We start from the raw sequence: 16,505 nt of genomic DNA, 5'->3' as shown, positions 1-16,505 counted from the left end.
TAGATAAATTAGACTATCAAAATTAAACACTTTTGTGCATCAAAAGACATCAAGGCCGTGAAAAACCTACAGAATGAGAACAAATATCTTGAAAATCATATATCTGATAAGGCTCTAATATCAGGAAAATATAAATAACTCTTACAATTCGATAATAAGCAACACAGTTTTTTAAATGGGCAAAGGACTTGAATGGATATTTCTCCAAAGAAGATATACAAATGCCCCAAAAGTATAGGAATAAATGTTCAGCATCATTAGTCATTAGAGAATTACAACTCAAAACCATAATGACACCCACTAGGATGGCTATAATAAATTACAAAAAAAGGAAAAAGAATGAGGTTAGCTAGGATGTGGAGGAATTGTTTGGAATTGTATATTGTCGTTGGGAAAATAAAATGGTTCAGCCACTGTGAAAAACAATTTGTTGGTTCCTCAAAAAATTAAACATAGAACTACCATATACCCCAGAGAATTGAAGACCAATATTCACATTAAAAAGTAGAAACAAGGGCCAGGTGCCGTGGCTCACACCTGTAATCCCAGCACTTTGGGAGGCCAAGGTGGGCAGATCACAAGGTCAGGAGATTGAGACCATTCTGGCTAACACGGTAAAATCCGGTCTCTACTAAAAATACAAAAAATTAACCAGGCATGGTGGCACGCACCTGTAGTCCCAGCTACTTGGAAGACTGAGGCAAGAACTGCTTGAACCCAGGAGTCGGAGGTTACAGTGAGCTGAAATCATGCCACTGCACCCCAGCCTGGATGATAGAGTGAGACTCCATCTCAAAACACACACACACACACACACACACACACACACACACACACACACACACAGATGGACCTCCAAAACATGCTAAGTGAAAGAAGTCAGACACAAAATGTCACATACTATATGATTCAATTTATGTGGAATGTCCAGAATAGGCAAATTCATAAAGATAGTATTAGGAAACCGAGTATATGGGAGTGACTCCTAAATGAATATGGGGCTTTTTCTTGGTAATGAAAATGTCCTGGAATTAGATAGTGGTGATCATTGCACAACATTATGAATGTATTAAAAGCCACTGAATTATATGCTTTAAAATAGCTAATATGGTGAATTTTACATTATGTGAATTTTACCTTTCTTTAAACTTAAAATCTAAGCTTCATAGAAAATGAAGTGACTTCACGAGAGGCATGATAGAATGGAAGAAAATTAAAGAATGTCATGTAGTGTAGTGGGACTCTGATAAAAGTTGGAGAATGTACAAAAAGCAAGGATGTGAAAATAGAAAGGATAGGAAGATATATTTAGCAATTGATTTATCCAAGTTTATTCTCATGGTTAGATAGTTCTAAGTAATAAAGACCAGGATATGAACAAGGAAGTAGATTGGTTACTGATGGTTACTAGAAATAAGAAAGTCAAAGGTCTATCAGTCTGGGTTGCCGGAAGCGTTGTCTGTGCCGGTGTTGAAGTTACCTATTAAAAGACTGTCACGATTTGGAGTGGAAAGCAACAATGTGAACCAAGTAACCAAAGTTTTTATTAGCCTAGTACAATTACTTTAATGTTGATCATTTACAATACACTAGGCTCTCTGAGGGCAGGCATTTGTGTATCTCACATAGGAGATAGTAAATATGTGTTGAAAAAAATGAATGTGCAATAGCTTAATACATCACAACATCAAGAACAGTATAGCTAAATGGCATAAACCAGTAAGAAATATTTTTGCATGAGAGAAAATATGAGGAAGTGGAAGGGAGGTACAAGTATATCAGAACAATTTCCAAGATCACAGTGCTTAGAGGATGCAAAAAGGTGCCTTTGATGATGCCAAGATCCATTTAGACAAGGGAGAAGGAAGAGACTATAAAGAACTTGAGACTGCATATAGATTTTTCTTTTAATGGAAAGAGGTCTTCAGAGAACACAATGGTAAGAGTTCAAGAAGGGCAGGTCTGCATGAAAGAAGTAAGGGAAGAAAAGGATAAGATTATGGAATTGAGCAGATCGACATTCCACAAAGTGTTACAGACCTGAATAAAGTTGACAGATATCAGGGCCAATCTCACACTTGTAATCCCAACTCTTTGGGATGCTAAGGCAGGAGGATCATTTGAGGCCAGGAGTAAGACTAGCCTGGGCAGCATTGCAACACCCTGTCTCTAAAAAAAGAAAAAAAAATTATCTGAACATGGTGGCACATGCATGTAGCCTTTGCTTTTCAGGAGGCTAAGGCAGGAGGATTGGTTGAACCCAGGAGTTTGAGATTGTAGTGAAGTATAATTGCACCACACTGCACACCAGCCTGGACCAAGCGAGACCGTGTCTCTTAAAAAAAAAAAGAAGCCGGGCGCGGTGGCTCAAGCCTGTAATCCCAGCACTTTGGGAGGCCAAGGCGGGTGGATCACGAGGTCAAGAGATCGAGACCATCCTGGTCAACATGGTGAAACCCCGTCTCTACTAAAAATACAAAACATCAGCTGGGCATGGTGGCGCATGCCTGTAATCCCAGCTACTCAGGAGGCTGAGGCAGGAGAATTGCCTGAACCCAGGAGGCAGAGGTTGTGGTGAGCCGAGATCGCGCCATTGCACTCCAGCCTGGGCAACAAGAGCGAAACTCCGTCTCAAAAAAAAAAAAAAAAAAAAAAAAAAAAAGTTAATGGACCACAATCTTTGCAGCATTCACATGGTATGTTGCTGAGAAATTTGGATTTTTGTTTGCTTTTATTTACACAGAATCTCACTCTGTCACCAGGGCTGGAGTGTGGTGGTGCGATCACCACTCACTGCAGCCTCCACCTCCTAGGCTCAGGTGATCCTCCTGCCTCAGCCTCCCAAGTAGATGAGACCACAGGCACACACTCCCACACCTGGCTAATTCAGTATTATTATTTGCAGAGAAAGGGTCTCCCTATGTTGCTTAGGCTGGTTTTATATGCTAGGCTCAAGCATTCTTCCCACCATGGCCTCTCAAAGTGTTGGGATTCCAGGTGTAAGCTACCACGCCTGCTCTGATGTGTTTTAAGAAGTCTCCACGCAGTTGTTTACATTATTGTTGAATCCAATTATACGTTTATAATTGGTATAATTATATGGAGAATTAATGCTTACTATTATAATGCTGCATGGTTCTAAGATTTTTGGGGGGTTTCAAAGGTCACCAAAAATTTTTAAAAATGCAAATGGAGACGATATAGATTTGCCAACTCCTTTTAAGTAAAAACATTTTTAAACTCAATAACACGTTAGAAGACATTTTAACATCAAAGAAAGTCCCTTATCTTGAATAAATGTAATGTTATACCAAACTTATTACATTGTTTCTACTCTTTTTATTTCACCCTGAATCAGTGAAAACTTCATCACAGACCAGTGTTAGTCCATAGTCTGGCACTTGCGGATGACTGATGTAACTCATGAATCTTCCAGAGTAGCCCTTGGATAAATTTCTCACTGAATGGCTGGATAAGAGAATTGGTTCTCCTTCAGAATTTTATGTCTTGAAAAAAGCGATAGTTCAAGATGGACAGGTTGTTTATGTATAGTAAGCACAGAGCAACTTATAGGAAAACAATCCTTGAACAGAATTCTCTTTGGTGTGTTTGAGGAAGGGATTGGTTGGATAAAATATTTTTGGTTCCAAGTAGAATAGCCTGTGATGGCTAAGCTATAGTTAGGCTTTAGTTATGACAGAATTAGTTATTTTTTAGAATCTGCTATAACCGTAGATGAGGTCTGAAAATATTATTTTGTCCCGCTTTCTGATTCAATAGATCTCAACCCCTGGCAGCATATCAGAATCACATTAAAGTTTTTTTTTTTTTTTTTTTTTAAATACAAGATCTAGGCCTGACCTTTGAAGATTGTGACTGTTGGTAGTGCCTGACATTATTTTTTCAAAGTTCTATGGATAATTCCTGCGAATATCATATTAAAACAACTATAATTATTAGAGGTTGCTCCAGGGCAAAACTTGTCTCCTTAATATTTTTCTTCATCTTCCTCAGATACACCCTGCAAGGACTCTGTGCCCCAGAAGGGGAGCGTCAAGGATGAAATGAAAGCTGACTCACAAACGGGCAAACCACAGGTGAATTAGGATTCTAGTCTTTACTGAACATATATGCTTGTTTTTAGTATTACCTGCCTTCACTTTTTTGACCTTTGAACTTTTGCCAAACATGGTTCCATCCAGGGACATGAGACTTTTATTTTCCTACAGGACATTAGACCTGTTTTAGTTGGTGATGCACTCTTAGATATTCTCTCTGTGTATCTGTTCCCTCAAAAATATAGTTCCTATTTTATCTGTAGAAGCTATAGATGTAGAGTCTACTCAGAAAATGTTGAGAATTAAGGCTCAAGAGTAGAATCCAGAACACTGTCACTTACTAGGCAAGAGTAGAAGAAACATCAAAGCATATTAAAAAGACAGGACCAAAGATGTAGGGGAAAACTAGGGAAATGGGACATGGCTGAGGCCAAGGGATGAGAATATTTAAGAGAAAAATACTTTAAAAGGTCAAGATAATACAGCCCAAGTAGTGCCTATTCACTTATTGTGGAGATACTAAAATGCACAGGAATCTAAGCCAGATTGTGGTGTGTTGAGGAAAGAGGAGGTGTAGAAGCACACAACTTACTCATGAAGACTGGCTTGAACGAGAGGAAAGGAAGATGTTTGTATAATTTCAGTGTGATTGAAAGTGCCAATAAAGACAAGGTTGAGGCTGCTGGAGAGAGAGTGGAATAATAGATGGTGTGATACAGGAGGGAATTGATTCATTAGCCAATATTTTATGTAGCGCATAGTATGCCAAATACTTTTATGAGGGTTGAAAATAAGATTGATAAAATGAAATTCCAGCCTTGTGAATATCACATTCTAGTAGAGATATACAGGCAAATACAATCCAAATAAGGTAATTGTAGATAGTAATAATTATTACACAGAAAATAAACATTGTAGTTGTAACTGATTAGTAGGGAGGCTACTTTGGGCAGTCAGGCAATCTTGCCTATTTGATGAGTGACGTTAAACTGTGAGTCCCAAATGATAAGAGTTAGTAGGCAGCATTTCTCAAAGAAAATGCTCTCCCTCTCCACCCAGCAGAGCCTACATTTTCATAACAAATTTTCCTCAGGACTACCGCAAACTCTTCCTGTTCTGAACTCCTTTTATGTAAATTTTTTGTACAGCATAATAATTTTTTGTTCGACAGTTATTTCAGTTGTCCTTCTCTCCCTCAGCCATAATGTAAGCTACTCTAGAATAAGGACTGCACTTCACTTTTTTTTTGCAGCCCGCACAGAGTATATATAATGCCAATTTGATTGGCCCTTAATACAATTTGATTTTCATCACTTAGAAACTAAAACATTGTCCTATCAATTCCTTGTGTATTCTGGCTCCTACCCTATTCCTTCAAATACATTCCTCCTCTGGTAGTGTTTTGGGGAGTGACACCTTTGATTAAAAAGGAACTTAATGTTTTAGGAACCAGTGACATTCAAAGATGTGGTTGTGGAATTCAGCAAGGAAGAGTGGGGGCAACTGGACTCTGCTGTAAAGAACCTGTACAGGGATGTGATGCTGGAAAACTTTAGGAACCTGAATTCATTGCGTAAAGGTGGTTTCTATATGTTTACTTAATCTGTCCATTTAGTAGTCTTTTCCTACTGCTAAAAGCTATAGGACTGCTGAAGTGGCTAAGTTCACTTTTGGGTCTGGGTTCAGGCTTGCTAATATCCTTTGGACACAGTAGCAGATTTTCTGACTCTTATCCGGTTGAAGTTCTTTCTGATACTGAGCCAGAGAAACACAAGTCCATGGTGCTCTTCTGGCCTTACCCTTCAGCAGCTTAGATTACTGTGTTAAGATAGAATTATCTTCCCTATAAAAATGCCTGAAGTGTTATATATGTTAGTTGTTGTTCTTTTATTTTCTCCATGAATAGCACATCTACTTTCCAAACCAGTTGGGAGCCTTGAGTTGAAGAATAAGAAGAAAAGATGGATAACGGAGAAAGAAATATCAAGGAAGACTATTTCTGGTAAGAACCAAGTAGATATGAGGCCATAATAAAAAGCCTCTCTTTCTTAAACATACAGATAATGTGCAACCTAATCTTTGAATTGTTAGTTGGAAAGGAGATAGCAAAACCTACACTTTGAGGGGAAAAATACATCATTGCCTTTTGTTCACAGGTTCTTTTTCTTATGCGGTAAAATAGTCACGTAAGGGTAAGGATAGGACCACAGACACTTAAAGCTGTATGACCTGAGAGAACCTTTGTGTCAGTTTCCTCATCTGTAACATAGAATAATAATAGTACCTACCTTTCGGTCACTGTGAGTGCTAAATGAGTTGGTGTGCCTAACACACTTAGAACAGTATGTGGTCTATGGTAAGTGCTACATCAATGAATATTAGCCAACCTAACGTTGAATGTTATTCTGTATTTTAAAGAAAGTAAATCGACTTTATACTAGAGTGATTTCTAGTAATNTTTTTCACCTGGATCACTTGTTTTGTTTTCTGGAAACAGAGTTCTCACTGTGTTGCCCAGGCAGGCCTCAAACTCCTGAGCTCAAGTGATCCTCCCTCTTCAGCTTCCACCTGGAGAACTTCTTAACTTTTGCTTTAACTCCCTATTTTCATCATTTTTTTAATTCTTCATTCTTGTTAATACTTTATAAGAGAAAATTATTGTGAGATTAATATAAGTTCTAGTAAGTATAGAGAAATAAAACAAGCAATATAACTCACCCATTACTTCACACTCCAGAGCTACGTAGTATTAATTTTTTTTAAGCCATTTTCTTTCTTTGTAATGTTGTATCTCTGTGGTTTCTGAAGATTTCTTTTCTGAAATTGTGGAACGGTTTTCAAAATTTTTCCAAAAGTCATCAGGAATATGTCATTTTATATCCTGCTCTTTTCACCTAAAATGCCATCATGAGTGATTACCTATTTCACTAAATAATCTTTGAATATGTGGTTTCTAATTCCCATACAATTTTCTATTATATCATGATATATTTAACCATCTCCCTGCCCCTCCACTGTAAGACTTTTAGGCTGTTGCCAATTTTTCAGGCATGTCTGATAACTTCCATAGGATACTCTATTAGAAGAGGAGCTTGACATTAAAGAGTATAAATGCATTTAGTTGTCTTGTTATGTTATGCCAAATTGTCTACAGAAAGGTTATACCAGTTTATACTCTCCCTAATAATAGAGTATTATTATCTCTTTATTATCATCCTAACAAACACTGGGTATTATTTACCTGAATTCTTTATTAATTTGAAAGGCAGATTACTCTTTTCTTCCTTTCTAAGATAAACACCCTCTGTCCCCAACCCCATTGTGCTTTGGACCTCACTTCTCCCTATCGTTTCTCACTTACATTTTCACCATTTCTGTCTCATTTTTCCATCAGCTTTTTAACCTTTTTCTGGTCATTACCAATTTTTAAAAAATGTTTATTTTTGTTTTACTTTAGGTATATACTATATCCAGTATTTCTCCCCATGTTATCCCTCCTGACCCTCCCTACCACCCACTGTCCCTCCCCTAACCGCCTCCCACAAACTGCCCCCAGTGTGTGATGTTCCTCTCCCTGAGTCGACATGTTCTCATTGTTTAACACCCACCTATGAGTGAGAACGTGCAGTGTTTGGTTTTCTGTTCTTGTGTCAGTTTGCTGAGAATGATGGCTTCCAGATTCATCCAGGTCCCTACAAAGGACACAAACTCATCATTTTTTATGGCTGCGTAGTGTTCCATGGTGTATATGTACCACATTTTCTTTGTCCAGTCTATCATTGATGGGCATTTGGGTTGGTTCCAGGTCTTTGCTATTGTACATAGGGCTGCAATGAATATACATGTGCATGTGTCTTTATAGTAGAATGATTTATAGTTCTTTGGCCATATATCCAGTAATGGGATTGCTGGGTCAAATGGAATTTCTATTTCTAGATCCTTGAGAAATTGCCACACTCTCTTCCACAATGGCTGAACTAATTTACACTCCCACCAACTGTGTAGGAGTGTTCCTGTTTCTCCACATCCTCTCCAGCATCAGTTGTCTCCAGATTTTTTAATGATTGCCATTCTAACTGGCGTGAGGTGGTATCTCAATATGGTTTTGATTTGTATTTCTCTAATGACCAGTGATGATGAGCATTTTTTCATATGTTTGTTGGCCTCATATGTCTTCTGAAAAGTGCCTGTTCATATCCTTCACCCACTTTTGAATGGGGTTGTTTGGTTTTTTCTTGTAAATCTATTTTAGTTCTTTGTAGATTCTGGATATTAGCCCTTTGTCAGATGGGTAGATTGCAAAAATTTTTTCCCATTCTGTTGGTTGCCGGTTTGCTCTAATGATGGTTTCTTTTGCTGTACAGAAGCTCTGAATTTTAATTAGATCCCATTTGTCTATCTTGGCTTTTGTTGTCATTGCTTTTGGTGTTTTAGTCATGAAGTCCTTGCCTGTGTCCTGGATGGTTTTGCCTATGCGTTCTTCTAGTGTTTTTATGGTATTAGGTTTTATGTTTAAATCTTTAATCCATCTGGAGTTAATTTTAGTGTAAGGTGACAGGAAAGGGTCCAGTTTCTGCTTTCTGCACATTGCTAGCCAGTTTTCCCAACACTGTTTATTAAACATGGAGTTCTTTCTCCATTGCTCATTTTTGTGAGGTTTGTCAAAGATCAGATTGTTGTAGATGTGTGGTGTTGCTTCTGGGGCCTCTGTTCTGTTCCATTGGTCTATGTCTCTGTTTTGGTTCCTGTACCATGCTGTTTTGATTACTGTAGCCTTGTAGTATAGTTTGAAGTCTGGCAGTGTGATGCTTCCAGTTTTGTTCTTTTTGCTTAGGATTGTCTTGGCTATGTGGGCTCTTTAGTGATTCCATATGAAGTTAAAAGTGGTTTTTTCCAGTTCTGTGAAGAAGGTCATTGGTAGGTTGATGGGATACCATTGAATCTATAGATTGCTTTGAGCAGTATGGCCATTTTCATGATATTAATTCTTCCTAACCATGAGCGTGGACATTCTAATTTTTAAAAGTTTTCTTTCAACCCTATATCCTCTTCTAGGTATTACTGTCTTTCTTACCTCTTCTTTATAGCCAAACTTCTCTAAGTATTTTATGCCTGGTTTTCTCATTTCCTCGCCTTTTATTCTACATTCCAATTTAGCTCTTACCCTGACATTCATCTGAAACAGCTGTTGTTAAAGTCTTTAATGACTTCATGTAGCTAGTTCCAGTAGATATTTTGGAGAAATTCCTTATCTCACTTGAATTCTCAACAGCAAGTTATACTCTTAACTGTACTTCTTTCTTAAAATATTTTTAAATTCTTGTAATACTTCTGATTTTCTTCTTTGTTTGGCTATTCTATCTCTATCTTTTGCAGACTTAGCTTTCTCTAGCTTTCCAATAAATTTCAGAGTTTCTCAACATTTAATCTCATTTTTTCTTCTCTTCTTGCTCTTTTATTCCCTAGTTCGTTACAACCACAACTAAAACTTAAATTATTTTACATATATAGGGCATTTACAGATGTATATCCTTACCTCAGACTTTTTCTTTGAAGGTTTATATATGCCATGATATTTCTCTGGGATATCTTAAAGATGCCTTAAATTCCATGAAACCAAAGTCTGATATTTTTCCCCCTTTCTACTCTTCTGTTATTCCTCGAGTCAATAACACTGCCATTTACCTAGTTATACAAGATACACTTTAACTATTCTTGACATAACTTCTTCTCCTTCACCTCTCTAATGTTTGTTTCTATTTTACTTTTCTGTTACCTCGTGAATGCCTCCACTTTTTTCCATCTGCAGTGCTGCTATGCTAGTCCAGGTACCATCATCTCTCACCTGAACCACCACCGTGGCATACTTCTTAGCTCTGTTATTTTTACCCCAACTCCAATCTTTGAACCATACTGCAACCAAAGAGATAAGATTTTGTGATCTGCAATTTTTAAATACTATATTGATTTCAGTATTGTTCATTTCACAACATTCTGTTTCCTGCCTATTTCTCCAATCTCATCTTGCACCACATCCTACCCTCACTTTTTGTACTCAGGCCACACCTATCTGCTTTCAGCAAATCAACATCAAATTCATATTAAGCATCTATATACTGTGTCCTAAGCACTCTGACAGGTATTGGGGTGCAGCAGAGAAAAGATGATTCTAAGGGAACACATTCTGGTTGTCCCTTGAATGTGGCTTGCAGTCTTCCATCACAGGACCTCTGTACATGCTTTTTACATAGAATGCTCTTCTCCCTGTTCTTTACCTAATTGACTCTTATTCCTCAGATCCCAAGTAAGTCCACATTTCCATAAGGAAGTCTTTCCTGACTCCATTTTTTTCTGTTGTACACTTGCACAGCACCTTATTCTCCTTTTACCAGTTGTCATAATTATATTTTACATGTATCTCTGTGAATGTTTGTCTCCCACACTAGGCTGTATGTTCCTTGAGGGTAGTCGTAATGTTTGTTTTTACCCTACCTTTACATCTCTAGCCCTTGGTGCATATAGGAATCAGAAAAAAAAAGGATGGATGAGTAGATATTAGATAAGAAAGGTAAGAATTATTTTTTCAGTTGTCATTTAGTAAATGGCTGTTTATGTCCTTTATTGATTAAAGCTTAGGGGTTTTTAATTAATATATTAATGTCCTATATGAATTCTATGGATCACAGTGTGGCAAATGAGATATCTCAGAGTTTTGTTTTTTACTTTATTCATGGTGTATGCCACACATTTTAAAAATTTGTGTTAACTGTATATTTTCCCATTGTTTTGTATCTCTTCATTTTATACATGGTTTTCCATCCTAAAGCTAGCAAACATTTTCTGATTATATCCTAATTTCATCCATCTCTTCATCTAAGCATAATAAATTAATCTGGAATTTACTTCAGTAAATGTAACTTATTTTGTCAAATAGTTAATGGATTGTAGTAGATTAAAGATGCCCACAAAATCTATGTCATAGTCTCCATCATGATGTAGACTTTGCCAGTGCAGGAAGATTTCTTGAAGCCAGGAATTCAAGACCAGACTGGGCACCATGGCAATTCTCCATCTCCACAAACAATAAGCTGTGCATGGTGGTGCATACCTATAATGGTAGCTGCTTGGAGGATTGCTTGAGTTCAGGAGTTGGAGGCTGCGGTGAGCTGTGGTTGCATCACTGCGCCCTATCCTGGGCAACAGAGCAAGAAACTGTCTCTAAAAAAAAAAAAAAAAAAGAAAGAAAAGAAAGAAAGAAAAAAGGCTGGGTGCGATGGCTCACTGCCTGTAATCCCAGCCCTTTGAGAGGCTGAGATGGGCAGATCACAAGGTCAAGAGATTGAGACCAACCTGGCCAACATGGTGACAAAAATTAGCTGGACGTGATGGCACACACCTGTTGTCCGAGCCACTTGGGAGGCTGAGGCAGGAGAATTGCTTGAACCTGGGAGGCAGAGGTTGCAGTGAGCCGAGATTGTGCCACTGCACTCCAGCCTAGCGCCTGGCAACAGAGTGAGACTGTCTCAAAAAAAAAAAAAATAAAAAAATTGAAGTTATATGAAAAAATGAGTTGTACAGACATGAGTAAAAAAGATTTACTTGGGCAAATACAACTGGAAATTCTGCTATTACATAAATACTACTAGAATACTGGTTTTGGCTCTCTGTTGCTTTTAACAGATTACTGAAAACCTGACTTAAAAGAGCAATCATTTTATTAATTCTCAAATTTTGTGAGTTGACTACGAGTTCTTATGTTCTATATGATGTTAGCTGGTAATGCAGTGTTTCAGGGCTCAAATGGAATGGAATGTCCAAGATGGCACATCACATGGGTGGAATGCTGGCTGTTCCTCGGAACTTAACTGCTTTTTTTTTTTTTTTTTTTTAATTGTGCCTTAAGTTCTGGGGTACGTGTGCAGATCTTGCAGGACAGTTGCATAGGTACACACATGCCATGGTGGTTTGCTGTCTCCATCCCCCCATCACCTATATCAGGCATTTCTGCCAGTGTTATCCCTCCCCATCTCCCTGCCCCTCACTGTCCCCGCCTAGACCCCCAACAGCCCCCGGTGTGTGATGCTCCCTTCCCTGTGCGCATGTGTTCTCATTGTTCAACACCCACCTATGAATGAGAACATGTGGTGTTTGGTTTCCTGTTCTTGTGTCAGTTTGCTGAGAATGATGGTTTCCAGATTCATCCATGTCCCTACAAGGGACAAAATTAACTGTTCTTATGGACCAGAGCACCCACATGTGGCATTTCTTTGAGGCTTAGGCTTCTCACAGCAAGGTGGCTGGGTTCTAAGAGGCGACCTCCTGAGAGAAATCACCTTAAAGGCTAGATCCAGAACAGTATCACTTCTGCCACATTATATTGGCTCAGCAATCACAGGATCAGCCCAGATTCAAGGAGAAGCAGAATAAACTCTATTTCTGTATGAAGAGCATGGCAAAGGATATGCATCCATTTTGATCTACCATAATCTGTCCTCTGGCTACAAAATATCTATGTTCTTCCCCCTTGCAAAATATATTTACTCTCTCCTAAGATCCCAAGAGTCTTACCTATTATGGCATCAAGGTTGAAGTCTAGGATCTCATAATCTACATTAGGTCCAGGTTTGGAAGATATTTCTTTCTCTGAAGACTTATGAATTAAAGGGACAAGCTGTCTGCCCCCACACACCCAGTGTACACTGGTGAGACAGAGGCAGGAAATTTTATAAAACAATAGAACCAAAGCACATATTTGATTTGAGAGATGAAGGACAATGGTTATTCAAGTTTTTTTTTATGGTCTCCAGTATAAATATTAGAAAAGCATTGACTCAAACAAAAATGAAGACATTGAAGGAAGTTCTTTCACTATGGAAGATAACTTCAGTCTCTCATTTGTTTAGAGGATTATGATAGTCAAGTGGAGATGTCCTGGAGAGTGATGAAAACAAGGGACAGTGATATATGTGAGTGCAAAGCTGACATGATTTGGTCACCAATAAGTGTTGGAGAATAAAATTATTAGGCATACTTGAAGTTACAAAGAAAAAGAAGTCAGTGAGATTTAATTTTTTAAAAATCACTAGAATATATAGTATACTGAGTATATAGAAGCTAAGTGAGAGGAATTTTGAGAAAGGATGTGGAACATTATTAAATAAAACAAATGAGGACAGGTGAAAGGAAGAGAACCCAGTCTTAATCAGAACAGGTAAAGCTTTGAGTTCTAGGAAGTACATCTAGAACAGTACCAAAGCACTAATGTTAGAATCAGGAGTTATTTTGAGGCCAGAACAAGGATTTCCTGCTACCTTATATTAGAGTTCTTTTTGTCTTTGTTATATGTAGGGAGTAGTGGCAGCTGTATGGAAAACAGGGGCACTATGATTGCAAGTTTGCTTTTAGCTTGTCAAGCTATGGTGCCTGGGAATACAGACACGTTCTTAAAATTATGATTAAATTGGTGTTTTATAGAAAGGGATATTTATTATTGGTAAACAGCTTGGGATAAACAAGATGCTAGAAGAAAAAATATTAGGCAGAGTCTTTACACACTAGTTAGTAACCAGTGATAACTTGAATTATGATGTGATATGCCATCCCATTCATTTAACAATATTTTACTTGAGCCCTATGATGTCTACTATTCCCGAATACCTCTCCTATTTTATTTACTAACCTCTTTTTAACTTTTTTGTACCATTTATTTTTTTTATACATGTTTTTTCTAACCTTGCCTTGCATTTCCATTCTGTATTTAAGACCTGTGATATATGCATATACCTTATACAGTTCAACCTCCATTTCCTAATTAAGCAGTTTCCCTTATAGTTCATGGCAGTTTTTATTTCTCTTTAGACATGCAGAGTATTTCTGGAGAAGAAACATCCCACGGAATGATTATGACAAGCCTTACCAAAAGTGGACACTCTTCCTCAGATATCTGGAAAGATGAGGATTGGTTATATAGGAACCAGAAAAAACAGGACATAGATTTGCCACAAGAATTTCCTGAAACAATCTATACTGAGGAGGAAGATTTTGAATGTAGTGAAAATAAGAAAAGCTTTGATGTTAATTCACTTAGCTCAATTTGTGCTATACAACAGGGAATTCCAAAATGTGAGGAATCTCCAAAATGTGGTAAGTTGAAAACTCACTTCAAATTTAATTTAATCTCAGTAGGTAAGCAACATTCAGAATATGATGAATATGGGAATGACTTCAGCCTGAGTACAGATATTCAACACCACAAAAGTCATACTACAATGAATTTCTATGAATGTTATCAATGTGGGAAAGCCTTCTGCCGAAGTTCATCCCTTATTCGACATCAGATCATTCACACAGGAGAGAAACCCTATAAATGCAGTGAATGTGGAAGATTCTTCAACCGACGTACAAATCTTACTAAGCATCAAAAACTTCACACTGAAGCAAAGGCCTGCACGAGCAATAAAAGTCGAAAGGCCTTCTGTAAAAGTGAAGACAGTAATAATCCAACAGTCCATTTTAGAAATAATTCCTATGAATGTATTAACTGTGGAAAATCCTTCAATCGGAGCTCCTCTCTTATTCGACACCAAATAATTCATACAGGAGAGAAACCATTCAAATGTAAGGAATGTAATAAAGCCTTCAACAGGAGTTCAAACCTTGTTAAACATCAAAAACTGCATACTCAAGATAAGTCCTGAAAAAGAAAAAATGAAAAATTACCTTCAGTCAAAATGCAGAACTTATTCAACATCATGAATTTGTGCTGGATAAAATCTCATGAATATAATGTAAGAAAACATATTATTTAAGGAATAATTAAAGATTATTCCTTAAATAATATGGCAGAATTAATAATGGATAGAAATATTATTGGATAGAAATCTGTTTGAAGGAGTTTCCTTGGCTTTCAGATGAAGCCATAAGGCTTTGGAGTTAAACACAGTATCACCATACAAGTGTTTGTGTATCATTATTTTGATATCCATTGCCCTCACCGTTCCCTAGTTCATACATAGGGCTATAGCATACTAATATCCACCTGATTTATTGATGAAGCAGACATTAGGCAAAGCCAAGCAATACTCTTAAAGCTGATATTTAAGAAAACTCAGCCCTTATAAGAAGGTCACAAGAAATCAGGAGCTCATGAGAATATAAGAGAACATGCTAAGGAGAGAAATCTTTGAATTAATGTCTAAGACCACAGTAACTCCACCCCTGACAATACCCTTTGCTGTCTTGGTGCTGAATGGAAACTAGAGTTGCGAGAGGGTTATCAATTGCAGTGGGAGAAGGTTGTATTGTTGTTAATCTATATGTATTCTTAAAATCTGCATTTTTTAAAAGTATAGCAGGTCTTTGAAAAATGTTTTTGTTTTGTTATAATGTTGTAATTGTTATAATGTTGATGAGACAAATATCAATTCCCAGCCAGTGACACTGTCTGTGTGGAGTTTGCACACTCTCCCCGTGTTTCCAGGTGCTCCAGTTTCAAACTTCAAAGATGTACCCATTAGATTAATTGACATTTCTAAATTATCTCAGTCTGAGTTTGCATGTGAGGGAGAGTACCCTGCGGTAGAATGGCTTCTAGTCAGGGTTGGTTCCCATCATTGCCCTGAGCTGCTAGGATGTGCTCTGTCCACCCATGGTCCTGTACTGGAATAGTTGGGTAAATAATTATGTTACTTGTATTTGTTAATCCTTCTTAAATGTGTGTACAGCTCAGATTTATCTTCATGTCTAATACTGGAAGCATTTGGGGTCTTTAGAAGTTTGGTGATGTTGTGACCAGACATTTGCCAGAGGAACTTAAATGATATACCATTTATCCCAGACATGAGCTTATTAAAGTGTCCTAATACTCTGTACACCAGAACTGTGTCTTCTGTAAACTACCTCAGGATCCCTTCTGGTTCTTGAGACAAGAATGACTTAATCTACCCCCAAAAATTCACACTGGAGACACTCCCAATTAATGATGATGGTAGCTTTTTGTGAAAATTCATACTTTATTCAAAGGCAGAAAAAGTATACTGGAGTGAACACCTATGATTCATTAAATAATGTCAAAAATTCTGTGTTTGTTCATACTTTATGTTGCAATGTAAGTTTTATTAGGACAAAGCCCTATATAAGTAATGGATATAAAAATTCATATAAACAAAAGGTAACTTGTAGAGGAGACTAACAAGAGAAAAGCACTTAGAATGTAAAAAATTCTTGAGGTATATAGTTCATTCATCAAAGTACATATGTTAAATACAATGGTTTCAGACTTTTTAATTTTAAGTATTCCACATCTAATATTTTACTTTTTTTAAAATACGCTGTGATTTTCTTTTGGATGGTTGAAAGAAGTACTATTTTCATTCTTTATCTTTTCTTTGAACAATTAGTTGTTTGAGCCTAAGTAAAATGCTTATTTTTTTCTCCTAAATCTCCAAG

At 37.3% G+C, this 16,505-nt stretch overlaps 1 protein-coding gene across 1 annotated transcript in view; it reads left to right on the top strand.

The window, feature by feature from the left end:
• ZNF215 (zinc finger protein 215) overlaps positions 1-16,132 on the top strand; it is a 30,031-nt gene extending 13,899 nt beyond the window's left edge. The window contains exons 3-6 of the mRNA XM_017507198.2: positions 4,015-4,097; positions 5,505-5,637; positions 5,965-6,060; positions 13,917-16,132. Of these exons, the coding sequence (XP_017362687.1) occupies positions 4,015-4,097; positions 5,505-5,637; positions 5,965-6,060; positions 13,917-14,755 (1,151 nt within the window). The 3' untranslated portion in view covers positions 14,756-16,132. The remainder of the gene's footprint in view (positions 1-4,014; positions 4,098-5,504; positions 5,638-5,964; positions 6,061-13,916) is intronic.
• The last annotated feature ends 373 nt before the right edge of the window (positions 16,133-16,505 follow it).

The sequence above is a fragment of the Cebus imitator genome, unplaced genomic scaffold (genome assembly GCF_001604975.1).
Source record: "Cebus imitator isolate Cc_AM_T3 unplaced genomic scaffold, Cebus_imitator-1.0 Scaffold370, whole genome shotgun sequence".
Taxonomy (NCBI): Eukaryota; Metazoa; Chordata; class Mammalia; order Primates; family Cebidae; genus Cebus; species Cebus imitator.
The sequence above is the reverse complement of the archived record's forward strand: the minus strand, read 5'-3'. Positions and strand labels throughout refer to the sequence as shown.